The 18,596-nt window shown below is 38.0% G+C and overlaps 1 protein-coding gene across 1 annotated transcript in view; it reads left to right on the forward strand.

The window, feature by feature from the left end:
• Window positions 1-18,596, forward strand: part of LUZP2 (leucine zipper protein 2) — a 118,869-nt gene that overhangs the window by 75,230 nt on the left and 25,043 nt on the right. The window contains exons 6-9 of the mRNA XM_088533849.1: window positions 6,228-6,290; window positions 8,590-8,652; window positions 15,002-15,076; window positions 16,932-17,096. Coding sequence (XP_088389975.1) covers window positions 6,228-6,290; window positions 8,590-8,652; window positions 15,002-15,076; window positions 16,932-17,096 — 366 coding nt within the window. The remainder of the gene's footprint in view (window positions 1-6,227; window positions 6,291-8,589; window positions 8,653-15,001; window positions 15,077-16,931; window positions 17,097-18,596) is intronic.

Raw genomic sequence — 18,596 nt, forward strand, 5'->3', positions numbered from 1 at the left:
TGCGGCTGCTAAGAGAACATTGTCAATGACAGATGGCATTTGGGGTGTGCACAAAAGCAGCATGCCAAATGATAACAGCAAAAACTACATGTTTAGAGAGAAAAAGTACTAGTAGATTTCCTGAAAAAGGAAGCAGGGGCTTTTTGCTAAAAGGTTTTTGCTAGAGAGACTCTGACTGTAATAAAGTACTATTGTAATCTGAGTAACAAAATCTAGGTGGGTGTGAAATCATTTCTATTTCATCTGTGCCAAAAACTCTGCCCTCGCAACAAAAATCTGATCCTTCAGACCTTGCAGCACCAGTAATTGTGCTCAGGTAGAGCTTGTGGATTTGAAATAATATTTTAGAACATACTGGAATATCTGCCCATGAAAATTACTCTGCAGATTGCCATCTGATCTATAAAAGACCATGCGAAGACAGAGGCAATATTAGCTAGCGAAAGGGGTAGCATAAATCAGGGTTGTTTGGTCCCAGCATACAGTAGCACTGTCTAAGAGACATCTATCATCAAAGAGAATCACAGTAGCTTCTTTAAAGTATTTTTTAAAGTAGCTGATGTATGTTTTAGATTTTGAGTTTTGGTTTTTGGTGTTTTTTTTTTTTTTTTAGGTTGCACTTGCAAAACTACTACTTTTAAAAATTAAATGTCTTGGCAAAAAAAGAAAAAAAAGTTATGTAACAGCAATACTCAGTGTACTGCTACTAGGAGAATTCAGGAGACAGAGTCTATTAATATTAAAGGCAACTTGGCTGATATAACTCCACAGAGAGCAGCATAAACGTATTTCCTAGTCATCTCCTGGCCTCCTCCTTTTGCAACTGTTATTTATGTTTCAAGACAGATGTTGACAATTTTGAGATAAAAACGTGCAAGGACCTAAAATGTGCTCAGTGCAGCATTTTGGCAGCTGCTGGGTTTGCAGCAGCAAAGATCAGCTTGCAGAGCTGCACGTAACCAGTGTGGCCCCCTCACGCTGCCAGTGATACAGCAGCTTGTGTGCCTTGCAGGTCAGAAGTGCTTTTGATGTTTGGGTTATTTCTGTTTGCCTATCTGGTCACATTCAGAATGATCCCTTTGTTTCTATCACCTGGCCTTAGTGGAGCTGTTAAAGCTGTTTATATTTATATGTATATATTTAATATTTAAGCATAACCTGCACCTTGCAGCTGTAGTAGCTCATCTTCACCATTCTGTTCACAAACATCCAACTCCAAGAAGGAGTTTCAGGCCAATATCCACCTAAGCAGGTGCTCTGCTTTGCTGATCCCCCAAACAAGCCCTGGAGCACTCAGCCACCTCTACCAAACAGAAAGATCAAAGAACTGTCAGATTTCTTTTCTCTAGATAATCCTACATGGCATAAACATTTACCCCTTGATTGAGGGGAAAAAAAACCCTGCAAAATGGGAAGCCTGTTCCTATGTCTGTTCCTATGTTTTTAATTAGGCTATCTGACATGGAAAGAATAATAAAAAGCACTTGCTTTCCTATGCTAGAGTCTTTGAAATGACTGGAAAGTTTTAATTCTCATCATGAGCCATCTTTTAGTCAGAAAAGGGGCAAAACAAATGGCCCCAATTGCTTGAAATCAAAAGCAAAAATGCCCTGAAAGAGAATGCCCAGCCAAGCACACGGATTCAGTTTTGAAACCGCAGAATATATATATAAATGTTTATGTATATATGTAATATGTGTATGTGTGTGTATATATATGTATGGAAATATATGTGTGTATAAAATTTTAGGCTCATACAATGAGTAACCTTTTAAAATTTCATTTCAGTTTGATGGTTAAAACATGCATAAATTGATGGTATGTGTCAATATGTGATAATGCAAAAACAATAATAGTCAATAGTCTTTTTTTGTCATCTGCGGATACATATTTGCAAACATTGGCGGAAAGTTAATATTCAGATGGGTTTTTTTAGTAAATGTGAAGTCATTAAATTTGAGTTGCAGGAGATGAAAAGAAGGAAATTTGGCATTAAAGATAAGTGAACCGATCTTCAAAGCACTAGAGAATTATCACTGTAGGGAGTCGGACTTCTGAACGGCCATCGTGGGGTAAATGCCGGTATCCTGAGCTGGCATCGTTCTCCAGGTAATTCTGATTGTAAGCCCTGGACAAGAAAGAAGCAGATGTGAGCTGCAGACAGCAAAAAATGCAGACTAAAGAGCTAAAGATCCATGGATAAATAGGAGAAGTAGGTACAAGGCAATTCAATCCTAACATGCTAACACGGCATGACGGCAACCAGCGTGTGAGATAAATCTGCATGCGGCGTCACCAAGCAATCTTATTCACGTCAAGGGAGAACTTCTCTTGTTAGAGAGAGAAATTCCAGTTACACCCTTTATTGTAGTAGGAATGAGCTTCTATTGACCCCTCAGAACTTAGACCTTCTGGGTGGAAACATTGAAAAGCTCAAATACATGAGAAGATTCAGGGAAAAGGTCATATATTTGGGAGGGCTAGATCACACGTGAATGATTTTGTTTGCAACATGACTGCCAATTTACTGTCCATAATGGATCCAATGCAGGAATATGCTTAATGGGGCAGCTCATAGTAGAAAGTGTAGTTATTGAGGCACAATCAGTGTGTTTAGATGATTATGAATTTCAAAGTACTCATTTTTTTCCACACATACATACGTTTACAGCTATAATTAGACTGAAAAAAAAACACACAGGAATGAAAAATTTATAGAAAGCCTTTTATCTTTTCCCTCATTCAATACTTCTTACTCTAGTTCATTTAACTGGGATTTCTGCAGCAGCTGTTTATGAAGCAGCAAAATGTAGATTTGTAGCTGCGGATGAGTGAGAAGTTCAGACAGTCTCGTGCCCCTTCAGCTGTGTGAAACAAATATATCTTCCTTAACAGAGAGAGCTGGGGGTGATGCACAACAGCAGCATGGGTGGGAAGCTACCCGCAGAAAACGTTAAGCTGTCATTCGATGTAGTTATCATATGTATATCATGCACAAAGATGGAAGGATGCACAAGAATTCCTGTTTTTTAACTCAGGAAAAAGCCCTAAGTGCCTAGGCCTCTTTCCTGCCCCTTTACTTGCTTTTCTCTGTTTGCTTTTCCTGGAACACAAGCTCTTCCAGCTTAGTGAGTGGAAGAAATCAAGAAAAATGTGCTTAATACACCAAAATAATGTGTTTCTCGCTGCGGTGCTTTTGTAGGGCTTAGGATTCATGGCCATAGTCTAGTTCTTGCGGCATGTGCCACCCAACACAAAACTCCTGCTAAAAGCTCAGGAGTAGATTTTTGTGCAGCTTATGAACCTCTTCAGTCAAGCTGGAGAACTATTACAACTGCTTCTTTCTGTCTGTCCGTCTCTTTTTAAACCATCCAAAGCACGAATGTTAGAGCATTGGTTTGGCCATCTGCATAAGTTGATGAAGAGGTGGAAGAACCTTAAAGCAAGAATTTAGATTCCTTTTCTTACAGAAATGTTCTGAAACTTGAGATGCATCCACTTTTATGCAGTGTTCTGGCTGCTCACAGCAACTAGGAGAGTCATGAAAATTAGGACTATGTCAAATTCCAGAGAAAAAAGAAGGCAGAGTCCTTCAGCCATTGAAAACCTGGAGGGAGGTGAGGGAAGAAATTCAACTGTCTTCAAGAATATCAGAGCAAGCTCTTTCTCTTGCAGAAATTGCCTTAAGACAAAAAATATAGAACTGCAGCTTTTAGGGTCTTATCTGAAATGGCAAGTGTAGGAGCCTCAGTTAACCTGCCCCAGGACGGGGGTTAAAGCAGACTCATGAATTCCATGTCCTGAAATACAAAGCTATTTTTTTTTTCTAATAGGATGCCTATTAAAAATATTCCAGAGATGAACAGGGGCTCAGCATGATTTGATTTGCCACTATTCATTAAGGGGAGGCAGAGGCAAATTTATCTTGTATATAACAAATAACTGCTGTCAGGCCTCGGATAGGACGTCTGGCCTGATGCTGATTGCAGGGAATGGTTTTCTGAGAGAGAAAGCGATTTTCTTTGCATGAACATGCTCCGTGGCCTCGTGCTTTCCAAGGCCAGCAGCCAACATTAACTTGTCTTGTATCGATGATATCTCCGTGGTGGAGTTTGTCCCCCGAATGCCTGGCAGCACCTTATCACACTTCTCAGAGGGGTTTTAATCCTGTGACAAATAATGAAAATCCCCAGCTGAGATGCCCATGCCACTTCTAGGAGCAAGTATAGCTTTGTCCATAGCAGGAAGCATCCGCATGGGAGGGGAAGGCCCTCACCTGGGGGGAGAGAGATCGTGATAGCCAAGCTTCAAGAAATGACACCAGATAATTTGTACTCTTTTCATCAATGAAATAATTTAATCCTCAGGTATATACAATGCATGGTATGTCAGATAAACATTAGCAAATGGCAAATCTGTTAATGCCTCCACATGTCATGATGCTTTTAGGTGGTCATGGATATCTCATCAGGTTTTTCTCCCCTTTCTCCATCCTTTCTAGGGAGGTGATGGGTTTCTCCAAGCCTTCAGCTTTGGAGAGGTGATGTGTTTGGTTTGTGATGATTAATAGGATTTTGCTGCTTTTGTGATAGTATCTCTTCAGATGTTTAATTTTGATAATTATTTTGGCCTGTTGCAGGACTTTTTTGGTGTTTCTGTTCCTAGGATAGAAGAGGACATGTACCTCTTCAGTCAGGGGAACAAGGGTTTTATTTTGCTTTCCAGGGTCCAGAGGTACGCGAACAAACACCCAAGGTGCTGCAGCTACTTGTAAATTATTGCAGCTTCTGCTTTAAGCTCTTTCAAGCAGTCCAAATATTTTTAACTACTCGTTTTGTGTGGATGTGATGATATCCTTTCTGTAAATCTAAAAAGCTGTATCTATTTAAAATCATTAGTGCATGTTATTTTAATAGAGGCTATTGAAGGCATGTTCATGGCTACTTGATTCATTTTCTAAACACATACTGGTGGTTAAACTTGAAATATCTAAGACCTTTTTCAGTTAAGTACTTTGTGACAAATGAAATGTTTGAAACTGTAACTGTGTAAAAGTCTAATTAGTTTAACTTATTTATTGTTGCTTTTTAAAGGAGGTCTGACCAGAAAATAAGAAATGTCTTCTTTAGTTCTCATCTAAGACTTAACCTACAACTTCTGTCCTGGCTTCATAACCATTTGTAATCTCCAATTCTCTCTGATTAATTGATGTGATTTTGAGCAGCCCCTTTCTAGCAAGCTAATGGGCTACAGACGTGATTAGACTCCTCATTTTGTGCCACCCTCATCAAATTAGGCTCACATCTACATCCTCCATCTTCACCAGCATGCCTGGCATACTGCTATGGAAATCCTGGGTATTAATCAGGATGCAAAGCTGTACTTGTAGAGCCATCTAATTTAAGTACCAAAAAACCACTCCCAACTGCAAGGAAGAAGTTGTCGGCTACCTCTGACAAGTTCCTCTTCATGCCCTTGATAGCTGTAACCTTTAATGCCTGCTCTCATTTATAAACAAGTATGTTCATTGCTTGAGTATTTACCTATTTAATATTTAAAAGTCTCCAAACAGTTTACAAAGTTGTTCACACAGCAGCAAAATCTTTACACTTGATTCTCAACTATAGAATAACATGAGCGAAGAGTGCAGAAAGAATTATCAGCTTACTGATCATTTATTTTGCTTTTTTTCTTCCCACCCACTGCAAATGAGAAGAAGTATAGTTAAAACTGCTACATGGAAAAGCATCTTGAGTAGGGGAAATGCTTTCAGTTTGTAGGCTTTGAAATGTTTTAGTTACTTGTGGTTCTTGAAATTTATGCAATTTAATGAAAAGAACCCATTAGTTTGGTCAGCAAGGTTGAGTTGTTGATGCTTTATGCACTAATATAACAGCATCCTTGAGGCTATTGTTGAGTTTTATTGTAATAATTTACTTGTAATAATTTTTGTAATGATTTACTGAAAATGATGTTCAGTGTGCAGCTGATACCACATAAAGGCCAAGTTTTTTTCCTTGCTGTTTTTAGCCCAGCTGATCATTTGTAAGAGAGGCGACTACGACACCAGGATATTGCTATCTTACCTTTTTATTTGTGTCTTTGTTTAGCGACTTGAGGATATTATCCCTCTATAAAATAAAAGCAGTAAGACAAAATATTTAAGATGTCCCTTAATTTTTCAATAGCCCTCAGTAATAAATCTGTATTTTTTTTTCTCCTTCCAGAACAAAAGCCTGAAAAACAAACTCCTGTCAGGAAGCAAGCTTTGCGGTATCCACGCAGAAGAGGTAAGTAGTGATCCTCTCTATTTTAAATGTAACCTACCCAGAAAGAAGCTTGCTGCAATGGCTTTCGTACAGAGGTCCTGGCATATATCATATACCATATGCTTATACGATGAGTGTTCATAAAGCTGCTGTGTCTCAACGCATTCCTGTGACTGCTCTGGAAGTGACTTAGGTATTTTGGAAAATGAGCCAAAACTGCTAGTTTTGGACAAATATGCTAAAGTTGGGACGAACTTGTGAAAACCATATCTAGCTTTGTAGATGTATATCCATAAGATACATAAAGTGATTTTTTTTCTTCCATGGTCTAGAAAATGAAAAGCTTTTTTTTTTTTTTTTTTTTTTTTTTTTTTTTTTTTTTTAGGATAAGGCAAAGTGCATATTTTAAATAGTTTATAGAAATGGGAATGATTTGTTATAACTGATCCTTAGAATATTTCATTATTTGAAGAAAAGGAAGAATCTGATTTTGTAAAATATAGGAAAAACATCTCCTCTTAACTGAAACACCTATCAAAGAGTTTGTGGTAGTGAACCTTTTATATATATGTGTATATATATATATGTATATGTACATGTATATATGTGTCTACTTATATGTTCACTTAACTGTGCTCATGAGAGCAGTCAATTTAAGTCTTCAAGAGTGGCTATTACTTCAGATGAATTTGACTTACTCCCTTTTGCCACCAGTTTTTGCATATACAACTCCTGCAAAAGTTGTTTTCTCTTCTTAAAATGAACCATGAACATAACACTCAAATTTGAGTGATTTAGGTTTTTTTTTAAAAAAAAAAAAAAAAAAAAAAAAGGCTGAATGTATTTTCCTTGATAAAGACACTATTTTTGAAGTCACAACTTAGGAATTCATAGAGTGATTTCTAAAGATATTAGCTATATGACCTAAACGAGGATCTACAACAATTGTTTCTGAGAAATCCTCACCAGTGAGAAATAATGCATGTCTTTGTCAGCTTGTCTAAATCTCTGTTATCTTCCTATATCATCAGTGTTGTTTTCAAACATGCCACAATATTTGAATACAAATAGGTTTTCTTCTCTTTTTAATGCTAAAAATTGTCATTTCTACCCTCTTTCAAGTTTGTTTTTCCTTGCTGCGTAACATCTTGAATGTTTGGTAATTAAATTGAAGATCTCTTCCCTGATTATATCTACTTTAATATTTATAGCGTAAATGTGTATAATTCTGAGGAGAAAGTCTAGAATTATTTTGTATTTAGTGTAGCATGCCAAGTCTTGCTGTCAGGGAATTTCAGGGAACCCAAATCTGCGCTAACTAAACTGATGGCAACAGACTGCGAATGCGTTTTCCAGCTCAAGAACTTCAGACTTGATGCATCTTCCTAGCGAAAACATGGCTTTTCAGGGGCCTAGTGCCATTCGAACAATTAAAGATGTTGCAGAAGTCAACCACAAAGTTGCCAATGTTTTTCCCCAATTGTCCTTCAGGGAGACCTTTTGGACAGTTACTTCCTCAGAAGGTCTGGCAGCAGTGCCAGAACTAAGAGGAAGGGGAAAAAGACGACTATTTACTTGGTTTAATAGTTAGCTGGCCTGGAACAGGCTCATCAATGTTATCCTAAGACATTGTACTTGGCTCTGCTGGCTAATAAATGCCTGCTTGAGGCATCCAAAAGGCCACCAAGAAAGAGCCAGGCATCTCCAGAGTGAATATTGATATAATGTAAAAATACTTGAAATTAGGTTTTAAGGGAAAATGTAAAGTATTTCAAGGAAAAGTCAAGTTAATTTGGGGCCTAGGCTGCTATAAATCAACATAACTATGCCTTTTCCAATGGAGGTCCTCATGTAGATAAGCCACCTGGAAATCCTTGGATATTACAAAGCAGAACGTATGCAACCCTATGGAAATTTTTCTTTTGTAAAGCCTGAATAAAAGTCATGATAGCTTATGGCAACAGCTACAATGCGCTTAAGTATAAATAAAATAAGACTCTGTATAGTGAAGTTGTGCGTTCATGGAAAGCATTAGCAACATCTCATGTCTGAAATATATAATCCAAATGATGTTCACATAGTACTCACTTATGGTTATGTTTTGGGTGATTGCTAGTCTAAGTTTCACTAGATACCATTAACTGGTCTAGTCATGCTACCATGGAAGTGCAAGAGATTCATTTTGGCTTTTTTTTTCTGCATCTTAAGCTGATTTTAAGCTTTTTTCTTCACCCCCTTCCCCACCCCAATTATTAAAAGGACAAAGTAAAATATTTTAGCTTAAAAAAAAAGAAAAACTATTTTTTATCCTCTCTTGCAGTCAAAAAAGATCCAGGCCCAGCTGAAAGAGCTCCGTTACGGGAAAAAGGATTTGATTTTTAAGGTGAGTTTTATTTCACTATCGCCAGCTAACACCGGAGAGCTGATGTAATATTGAAGTAATCTGGAAGTGTGATAGCTACCTTTATTACTGTAGTTCTAAGGAAAAGATTGCCTTTTCACCATGCTGAATGAGTTCAAAACACCAAAGACAGATGATAACATAATGTGATTTCAGAAATATCATCTATTTCAATGGCTTTTTTTTGCAAACAGGGACAGTGCTTTTTATTAAATTGCTTTCTGGAGCAAAGAGAAGATCCAAAGCCTACAAAATTATCATGTATCTTTGTTTCTAAATAGACAGAAGTAGGGGAAAATAGATGGTTTCTGAACATCTGTACTCCTGTGCTCATATAAAGCCATGTTCTGGTTGCCTGACAGTGACTAAAATCTTTTGCACTGTTCCATAGATTCTGTATAATATTTATCATCATTCTGGTTAAACAACAGAATATTTTACAGCTCTTTACTCTTTTTTTTTCCCCCGCTTTGATTAGCAGTTCTCCATGGCAATTACTGTAAGCACAGAAAGTTGTATATTTCCAATAAGTGTGAGCAATAGGATGTTGCTTAGATTCCTGCATCCAGATTCCTATTAGATGCTGAAATATCTTTACTAAAAGTGAAGTTTCTAGGGGGAAAAAAAGTACAGACTGAAAGGCATCCAGACCCTGTTGAAGAGACGCTTGGGTCACCTGGCCTGAGGCTGCTAACAGAGTAGTGCTTTTGGGCCCTGCGTAAAGGCTGTAGGTACATAGTTGGCTTCAAAGCAACTAGAACTAGGGGTTCTTTTAAAATAAATTAATCTCAGTATGAGGTCCAAATTACTTTTTGGAAATGCCAAACTCTCACTACTTTCTCTTTACTATATGTCAAGTACTGGAGAGATGGACTAGTACAGACAGTTTAAAATACACAGTGTGAGTCTGTTCAATGGAGATGTTGATTCCAGGTTTTTTTCTGGAATCTGGATTTTTTGGGGCCTCATTATAAGGCCCAAACCAAGGGAATAGGTTTAGAGATAAGAGATAGGTATTTGATACATCAAATTAAATTTTAATACTAGCCCTTATTAGCAAAACCAACAAATCTCTCTCCAAAATCAATATAGATGTTACTGAGAATTTGCACAAAGGAAAAGATGGTGTTTCCTCAACCTGCCTTGGCGTGAAGGTTTGTGTTACTTAGCTGAAGATACTTATGCTATTGCTGTCATAACTCTAGCTTGCAGCAGTCCCCAAAAGGGGTCTGAGTTATGCAAGGTCATGGAGTCATGCTTAACAAGAAAGCATTCCTGCCCTGAAAAACAGAAAAAGGAAGGATGAAGGAGTGAATAAATTGGCAAAGGTGATACAACAAGTTACTGATAGACCTGAAGTAAAATCCTCCTTTTTTTGATTCCTAGTTCAGAAGCTTGTTCAGAGGATCATTCCTCAAGAATGATGATTTTGTAGCTAAGTTATGGAGGTAAAAATCAGAAACTGGTGCAGAAGGGGAGGGAATTAAGTTGTGTTATATCAGATGTGATGCTGGTAGTGTGAATGTGATTAGAAATGGGTTGTGTTATATCAGATGTGATGCTGGTAGTGTGAATGTGATTAGAAGAGGGTCTTGTCTAAGGGAATATAGATCGTTGCAGCATAGACTCCATCTTTCATCTTTGGCAATTCAGCTGGAAACAAGGAATTTCAACCTGTTCTAAAGCAAATGTATCTATTTGGCCACAAGAATTTTGCGTTTAGCTTCTTTGGTAGAGTAGTAGGTAGAGATCTTTATTATATAGGGATGGTAGGACTGTCCGCTCAAGTGTCAAGCCCAAATTAGGTAGGGTGAATACAGCTCTAAATTCACTTAGTCTGCAAAATAGGGAAAATGTTTAGGGAAATCATAAAGCAATATAACTGAAAATAATTTGAGGACTTCAGATGGAAGGTGTTAATAAATTGTTACATCTGATGTGAAGTCTGAGGTATTGAGAAGCCCAGTTTATTACTTAGGCAAATGGTTGATACAGTTCTTGACTGTGTGCAGTTGTGTGTGTGATTGAATTCTTGATTCACTATTTTGATGTGTCCTTCATGTGTAATCAGAAATATCTTGGCAGGGTTGATTTGTCTGTCTTTTTCCTGAGTAAAGCCATTAATTTCTGATCTGTCATGGCAATGGAATACCTATCAAGTAGTAATAAATAAAACAGAAGTTTATTATCTTGTATTATATACCTTTCTGATACGTTCTGAATGTTTTATGACCTAATAGATTACTTATGGAGCATATACGGTGGTATAATGTCATGCAAGCGTAACTAATGTCAGTTAACACTCTTCTGGGTTAAATGAGATACCCACAGCTGAGAGGTTGCTGGTATCTCTTCTGCAATTGGGATTCAAGTTCCTGTGTCCTGGTCCAGTGTTCAGTCCCTTAACCTGCACAGAAACCTTAAGCAGTTGACAGAAAAGTAAAGCATAATTAATAACCAGTTTTCAGTCAAGCTCTTCAATTTTACAGCTACATTTGTTCCATGCATGATCACAGGTAGGTGTCTACAAACTCTGAATAATGGTTATAATACCTATAAGTAGTAGTGCAAAATCATCAGCAAAGTAGTTCAGTATTTTGTCTTTCTGCACCCATTTCCCTAGCCACATTCAAAAGAGAAGGCAGATTAAAAATAATGTTTTCTTGAATGAAACACAGCCAGAGCACATTTCAAGGAAGTGTCCCTGTCTGTGAAGTGCCTAAACTGATCTCGGAGAAGACAACATAAAATCTGTCTGAAGGCTTTGCTGAACCTGTGCCTAGAAGTCTGCCATATATATTCAAAGCCATTTTCCAAGTTCTTTCAACCACATAGTGCTACACCAATCAATTCATTATTGGGATGTGTGAAATTCATTTTAAAGCATGCCCTGGAAATGATAAATAGACTCTAAGAAAGGCAAAATGATGTGACATTGTTTTCGGATCATACTGACTGCATGTAGTAAATATTTATATCATTCTTCCCCCAATGTAAAATTGATGCCACCATATGTGTTTTACTCCTTATTAGGAAGAGTTAATTACAAGCCGCAGTAAACCTATTTCCTGGAGTATTTTTCTCTTGCAAAATACCTATTTCTGTAATGCAGACCGTATTGTTCTGCATTCCCTACAAAGATGAAATGATTACAAGTAAAAAGGCCTAACTTAGGAGCGTTAGCTGTATGTTAACCACTGAAATTTAATGACAGTTAAAAAAATAGATTAAGTAATTCTAAATCTTTCCTAACATTTTACAGATGTGCTTTGTATGCCCACACTTACATAAAAAGTCAGAAGTTTTGTGTTTTTCAGCATGGTTCTGCTAACTCCTTGTGTATGGTTAGTGGTGAGGTTTGGCCCAATTCCAGTCATTTCACACATACACATTCACTTTACCCATGACTTCCACCCTTTTGTATGAATATTTCTGTTAGCTTCAGAATGCAACTGGTTTTCCACACTTGAATAATGAGTCAGTTCTAACACATTTTAGAGGATTCCTCGTTATGTTTAAAGAACCATAAAACCTTTTTTTTTGCTTCTTAAAAAAATGCATTCCAGGAAAGCTATGCTGTTTTCCTTAAACATTCTTTATATATTTATTTAATATGAAAAAAAGGCTCTTATTTTGTTGTGGCTTGTATATTCCCCTGTAATGCTAAATGTAGATATCTTCAGCTGCATGTTTAAAGGGGGAGATGAGAGGAGCCTGAGCACAAGTGTCACAGTGTCTCTGGGCGAATCCATCAGCTTGTCTCATTCTCACCCAGCATCTCTAGCCCACAGCCCGTTTATTCATTTAATATGTTGCTGCAAAGCTGGGATCTTCTGTGACCTCCCCTTGGAAACATAGCCCAGCTGCTTATGAAAAGAAGGAAAAATACTAACATAAAATAGCCATTAAAGAACGAGTGTAATGCAAAGCATCAGATGAGATTTTTCACAGAGATATTACACCAGTGACTCTATTTATTAGAGATAAGGAGCTTTATAAGCTACAGGCTGACTTCAGCACTTTAACTGAATAACAGCTAAGTAGGATCCGGCAGAAGAACCTTACAGGTTATTGCACACTTTATATATATATATATCCACTCAGAAGGATAGTGCTTTGAGAGAATAACTCTCCAAGACTTCATAGACAGAAATGTCCTCTAACAATTTCCTGTAGCCAAAATGTCACATTGAATGAGGAGGAATCAGCAAATTGAACCTCCTCTTAATTATATTTTTATTTGTTATATTTTGTTAAGGTTTTCTGTGCTGTCAGCTTAATCTCTACTAGTCTACGATGGCTTGCATGTGGTTTTGATAATTTGAATAGGAAAAGCAGGACCGTTTTGCTTCGGATTGCGTTCATTTTGATAAAAAAGTTTCAATGCCATGCTGAGCTTCTGCAGGAAAACAGCCCTTTTTCCTTTTGGCAAAGCTTCAGTTCTCTAGTAAAACGCTCATGAGCTCCGATTCTGCTTTAATCAACACAATTTTTGTATGTGAAGGAAGGACATGAGGGTAGGGAAAAGATGTCATTTGTAGAGGGAAAGTGAAGTTTCTGCTAATAAACACAAAGGCCTTAATTTCCTTTTTAGTGTGCATCCATAATGGTTGCTAATGAGAGCTGAAGCTACTGCAACAGCCATAAGCATCAAGAAAATGTACAATCTGTGAGATTTGGGAGGAAATTATGTTAACTGTGCTTTTTTTTTTTTTTTTCCTTCTGACTGCTTAAAATATAATTCAGATGTTGATGAATATCTGTTTTTAGCTGCACATCTGATTAAATGGTATGGCTGCCAAAAGAAGTGTTCTTCTCAATTACATTTAACATCTTGTGCTGCAGTAAGTAGGACAATTCACGAGCAGAAATTGTTTGTGCTTTTCTGAGATGCACATAACGCCTGCAGAATAACCACAGGATAAATCCGTTTTAACTGGATAATTCAGCAGTTGTCCCAGCTTATGGTTATGTGGTTTTCAATTAAAAAGTTGTCCCAGTTAGAAAATATAATTATAAAAAGCTAAAAGATATATAGACATGTACCAAGTTCTTTATCATTAAAAAAGCTGCCATAGTTGATGTTGAACCCACAAGGCTTTAAAAGTTTCATAAAAAGCTACAAAATAGAATTCCTTTTTTTTTGATGTTGTTTCTTTCTTTTTTTAAGAAAACTTGAAGAAATAAGTGTGTTCATCGCTGAATTCTTCAGGGTGAAACTGTTACTTAGCCTTTTTTTCTGGTGAAATACTTCAAAATTTTGTTTAGGGTAAATGAAGGAAGCCCTTGGTGCTTCTCTGGTGCTGGTAGTGTGACCTTGACAGAGAAATGTGAACATCTCTCCCATCTGCATTTTACAGCTACGATATTTGTAAGTTCTTGAAAATTCAAAATCATTCTACCAAAAGCACCCAGATGTTGGCTTTTTTTTGACATAGAGGCAGAAATACCCTTTGGTGTCAGTTGTTAGCTACAAAATATCCCATGTTATTTTGCATTTCTCTGCATCTGCTTGGGGTCAGATTAGTCTTTTTTTCTTTTTTACGTCTATCTCCAGAAGATTTTAAATATGGGTATTTTGTCTAACATACTTCCCAATGAGTACAGGTGATTTTGTTTATTTTAGTACAGGGTATTTCACAGGGTATTTTCTCAAAAAAACCCTTGCACTCAATATATTGCCTTTATCTGGGGAGAAGCCAGATCTCCTCCTGAAGGAATGTGAAAGAAAACAATTTGATGAAATATAAAAAGCAAGGGGTCCTTCTGTGTCTGGTTCAGACTAGTTGCCTGCCCCTGACTTCAATTCCAAATTTCCCCGAATGTGTTCTTGCTCTGTCATTGCATCATTAGCTGGTATTGTGGATAGGAAGAAGGTGGAGAAACAAATCTGGAGTTAACTCCTTATTTACCACCCGTAGCCTTTTAGGAACAGTATGCCTGCACAAATATTTGGGTATATTCCTATTTCTTTAGCTATCTGAACATTAACATTTCTATACTTAAAACTACCAAATAGTGTTAAAAATGACAAAGGAAAGATAAAATAAAATATTTTTCTTGCTGGCATTGAACTTAAAAAGTAAATTTGCATTCACTTAAGTGGAAGGGATTTGAGCCTAGTTCCCACATGGCAATATACATTTTCTCAGGAAAAAAAAAGTATCCCCTGAGACTGTTTTTTAAGCAAGGAATTCTGACCCAATTCATATTTGTTATTTGTAAAATTTAAATCCTTTCCTCTCTCACAGGCACTGCATGAAAAATAATGGGGGAAAAAAGAAAACTTGTGCTGTAGATTTTATCGTGTTTTTCTTGTTTATTCCCGCAGGCACAACAGCTAACAGATCTGGAGCAAAAACTAGCAGTTGCAAAAGATGAATTGGAAAAGGCGGCCCTTGACAAAGTAAGAAGTATAACACAATGTGAGCGTGGTTCTTCGCTATGAGTATTTTAGTGTAATTTGACAGAAACAAATGGAAGCCTCGCCAGGGTTTAGATGCCTACTTAATTGTCTGTATGTGGGAGTAATTGTCCCGAAGTCACTGGGCCTAATTGTAATGCAGGGAGTTAAGCGTGATTGCAAAGTTGTTTAAGTGGAGGGCAATCAATCTGGAAGGGAATATCCTCTAAGGAATATCCTCTAAGTGTAGCTGTTTGTTACAGTGAAGACGGGTGTGACGGAGAAGGCAAAGAGTGCTTGACATGAGGAGCTTTTAATGGGAATACTATTGAGGAATGCCAGCCGTTTAGGCTGCAAGCACCTTCCCCTCCTGTTTGAGTGCTTTTCTGCATGATCCAAAGAGTCAGGCCTGGCCAAGGGTCCATCCATATCTTCATCATCCTCAACAGGCTGGGCAGTGTTGGCACTGGCAGTGTCACCTCAAGGAACAGAGACGCCGTACCAAGTACTGTACACTTTGGGAACGTGAACCATGCTTGAAATGAGGAATTGAGCCAATTGAGGCTCAAATGTGCCTCTAAATGGAGGTTATTATTGCATTTTTTTCAGAGATTTCAGGCCTTTCTGTTAACTATTTGTCTTAAAAGTTGCTCCTGCTGACAGTGGACTCAGTGTCTCTCATAAGTATGTTTATATCCTGGCAGTTTTCTAGTGCCAGTGATGAATTCGTCAATGATTTGTATGACCACAAACTCCGTTATTGTATATTGAATTCAGCAGTGTAACAATACAAATGGGTCTGGAAGATATAAAAACATGCAGCTGTCAGATGCTGTCAGTGTTTTTGGATACTGACTGGTTGTCTTCTAAATTGGCCCAGTTATGTGACATGTTTCCTAGCTCCAGCTCTATGGAAGTTTGACATTAAACATAGAATATATGTCACATTCAAAAAAATGTTCATTTAGCAAATAAATTAAAGCAAGGTTTGGTGCCTTACTGAACTACCATTGCTTAAGATTCATATTGATATAGCTGTGAGATATTTTCTGATATATATATATGTGTTGTTTTATATAGGTAGCATGGAGTATTTTACATATACATATAATCTTTCCAGTATATACCTGACAATCATTGACTGATGCATCTTTAAAAAGTCTTGGAAGCTGGAGATTTACTAGCTGGAGTGCTGGTATGCTGTATGTACAGACACAGGACTAATACAAAGACTAAGGGCAAGGTTTCCTAAGGAAGAATTTAGCCAATCTCCCACTGAATTGGCTGTCGGTTACCTCCACCTCTGACATTTGATTATAAGGGACAAAAAATTAAAGAGCAAAGATTTAAAGCCAGCTTTCCCGAGCTGTTGCCACAATTGTGTTACTCTCCTTCCAGCTGTACTTATTTCAATGACAGATTGCTATTCTCATTAGTATAATCTATATCTATATATATTTCTGTATTGTGGCTAAAATTGGAGTATTCAGCTGCAGCTGCAAGCATTACCTTGTAAATATTATAAGTCTGCACACTGCATAATATTTGGTAGATGGCATTTGTATTCCTTTTAAGATTAAATAACATTTATGATTAAATAAGTCCTTGTGATAATGTGTGTGGCTAGAATTGCCTGGGTGAAAGAGCGCAATGACTTCCTAGGCAGTTTGATGTGTAATGCAGAGTAGCCTATGTGGTAATCGTATTAAAAATATATTAAATGGCCTTAAATTCTTGCTTTATTTTTAAAAAAGAGAAAAGGCAGTAGCTTCTCCTGACTTGATGCAGAGGGGGCAAGCGAGCGGTGCTGGTGACCATAACCCGTCCCTGAGAGCCGGTGGCTCCTTTTCCCCCGCAGGAGTCGCAGCTGCGGGCGCTGAAGGAGACGGTGCAGCTGTGCCTGTCGGCCGTCCTGCACAGCCAGCTTCCCGCCGGGAACGCGAAGCCGTCGGAGCCGTCGGAGCGGCCGCCGGCCCCCGCGAGCGGCGGCTCCAAGGCGCCCGTCCAAGGCACGAGCAGGAAGGTAGGGCGGCCCTGGGTTCGTCCCCTCAGAGCATCGCGCTGGAGCTGAGGAGGGCTTTAAAGTCATGGAAAGATTAGGATGAATTTTGAGAACAATTCTAACCCCTTTCCTGCTGTCGGTCAGGTTTTAACAAGCTCGGAAACAGCTACTTTCCTTCCTTGCTTTTCTTTCTTTCTTTTTTTTTTTTTGAATTGCCAAAATACAGGTCTGTGCAAAAGGCTCATATAATTTTTTAAGATGTTAAAATGATGCAGAGCTTGATGAAAACAGCTTTGAAGAAAAGTGTTTGATTTTAAAACATTTTAACGCAGTCGAGAATCAGAGCGATTAACAACTACCCTGATAATCTCCAACTACAGCATTGTATTTTGCTGTTGAATTTGACTATAGAGACCTAGAAAAAAAACTGTGGTTTCAAATAAAAATGCAAGTTTTACAGAAGGATAACCGAAGGGCAAATTAATGCGTCCCTTAAATTCTGACTAGTCTTAAAACACTTTCCTGAAATATAATTAGGAATTACTCATTACTCATTGCTATTAGTCATCAATTTGCAATTTCTGTATGTAGTTTCTATTGATGCTGCTATTGATGCGCTGTCATTACGGAAGTGGAAACAAAAAAAAATGAGCAAAGCTTTCTATATGCAATTAAGGTTGAAATGTAATTTGACTAAACGGGATATAATCAGGGAAAGTGCAAACTCATAAGGAGACTGGATCTCAGATTGCTGGTCTTGCACTAAGAATTGTAGGTTCCTTGATGGCCGTTATATGGTAAGAAGCTTTGCTTTTCGGAAATATTCTCTCCAGAAATGGAGCGATGTATTATTTAATTATTTATTATTATTATTATTATATATGTATTATTTAATTAAATTGCAGCGGCTCATTTAGATGAAGACCCCATGCTCCATGTTCTGCAGGAGATGGAACTCTTCCTTTAGGCGGTCTTGACCGAGTTGCACCCTGGCACCTCAGTAGCACATTTTTCCTTATTAACGTGGCTCGCAGAATTGTCTGCTCTGTTCTTATCGTGCATCTTTTCAGGCTGGAAATGTTTGTGTCTCTGTCGTGGGAACACAGGAGCGCTCCAAGATAAGGTCTAACAAGCTGCTGTGTCTGTCTTTGATGCACGCGTAGGGTCAAAGGCTCTGCAGCATTTGAGATCTCCTTGGTTTTGCAGGTATTGCTGGTGTGGCAGAGCTCTTTGGTCTAGGAGATGAGAATCAGACTTTAACTCTCTCAATATAAGACACTCTTCCTTCTTTTTCCATGTTCATATGGGTTCTGTGTTTAATATTCCTGTTTATGAAACACGTGATTATTCCCCTGCTCCAGCCTTTGCAGAAGCCGCAGTCTGCTGCACCCGAGTGCTTGAGTGAGTGATGCTGCCTGATGGACAGAGCTCATGTGTCTCTGCACTTGGCATATGCCATGAAAATGTCTGAGAAAATCATCGTTTGCAGTCCTGCTCCTCCACACGCTGACACCTCATTAT

This window comes from Tinamus guttatus, unplaced genomic scaffold, assembly GCF_059628265.1.
Source record: "Tinamus guttatus ecotype Peru unplaced genomic scaffold, ASM5962826v1 Tinamus_guttatus_pri_ptg000524l, whole genome shotgun sequence".
NCBI lineage: Eukaryota > Metazoa > Chordata > Aves > Tinamiformes > Tinamidae > Tinamus > Tinamus guttatus.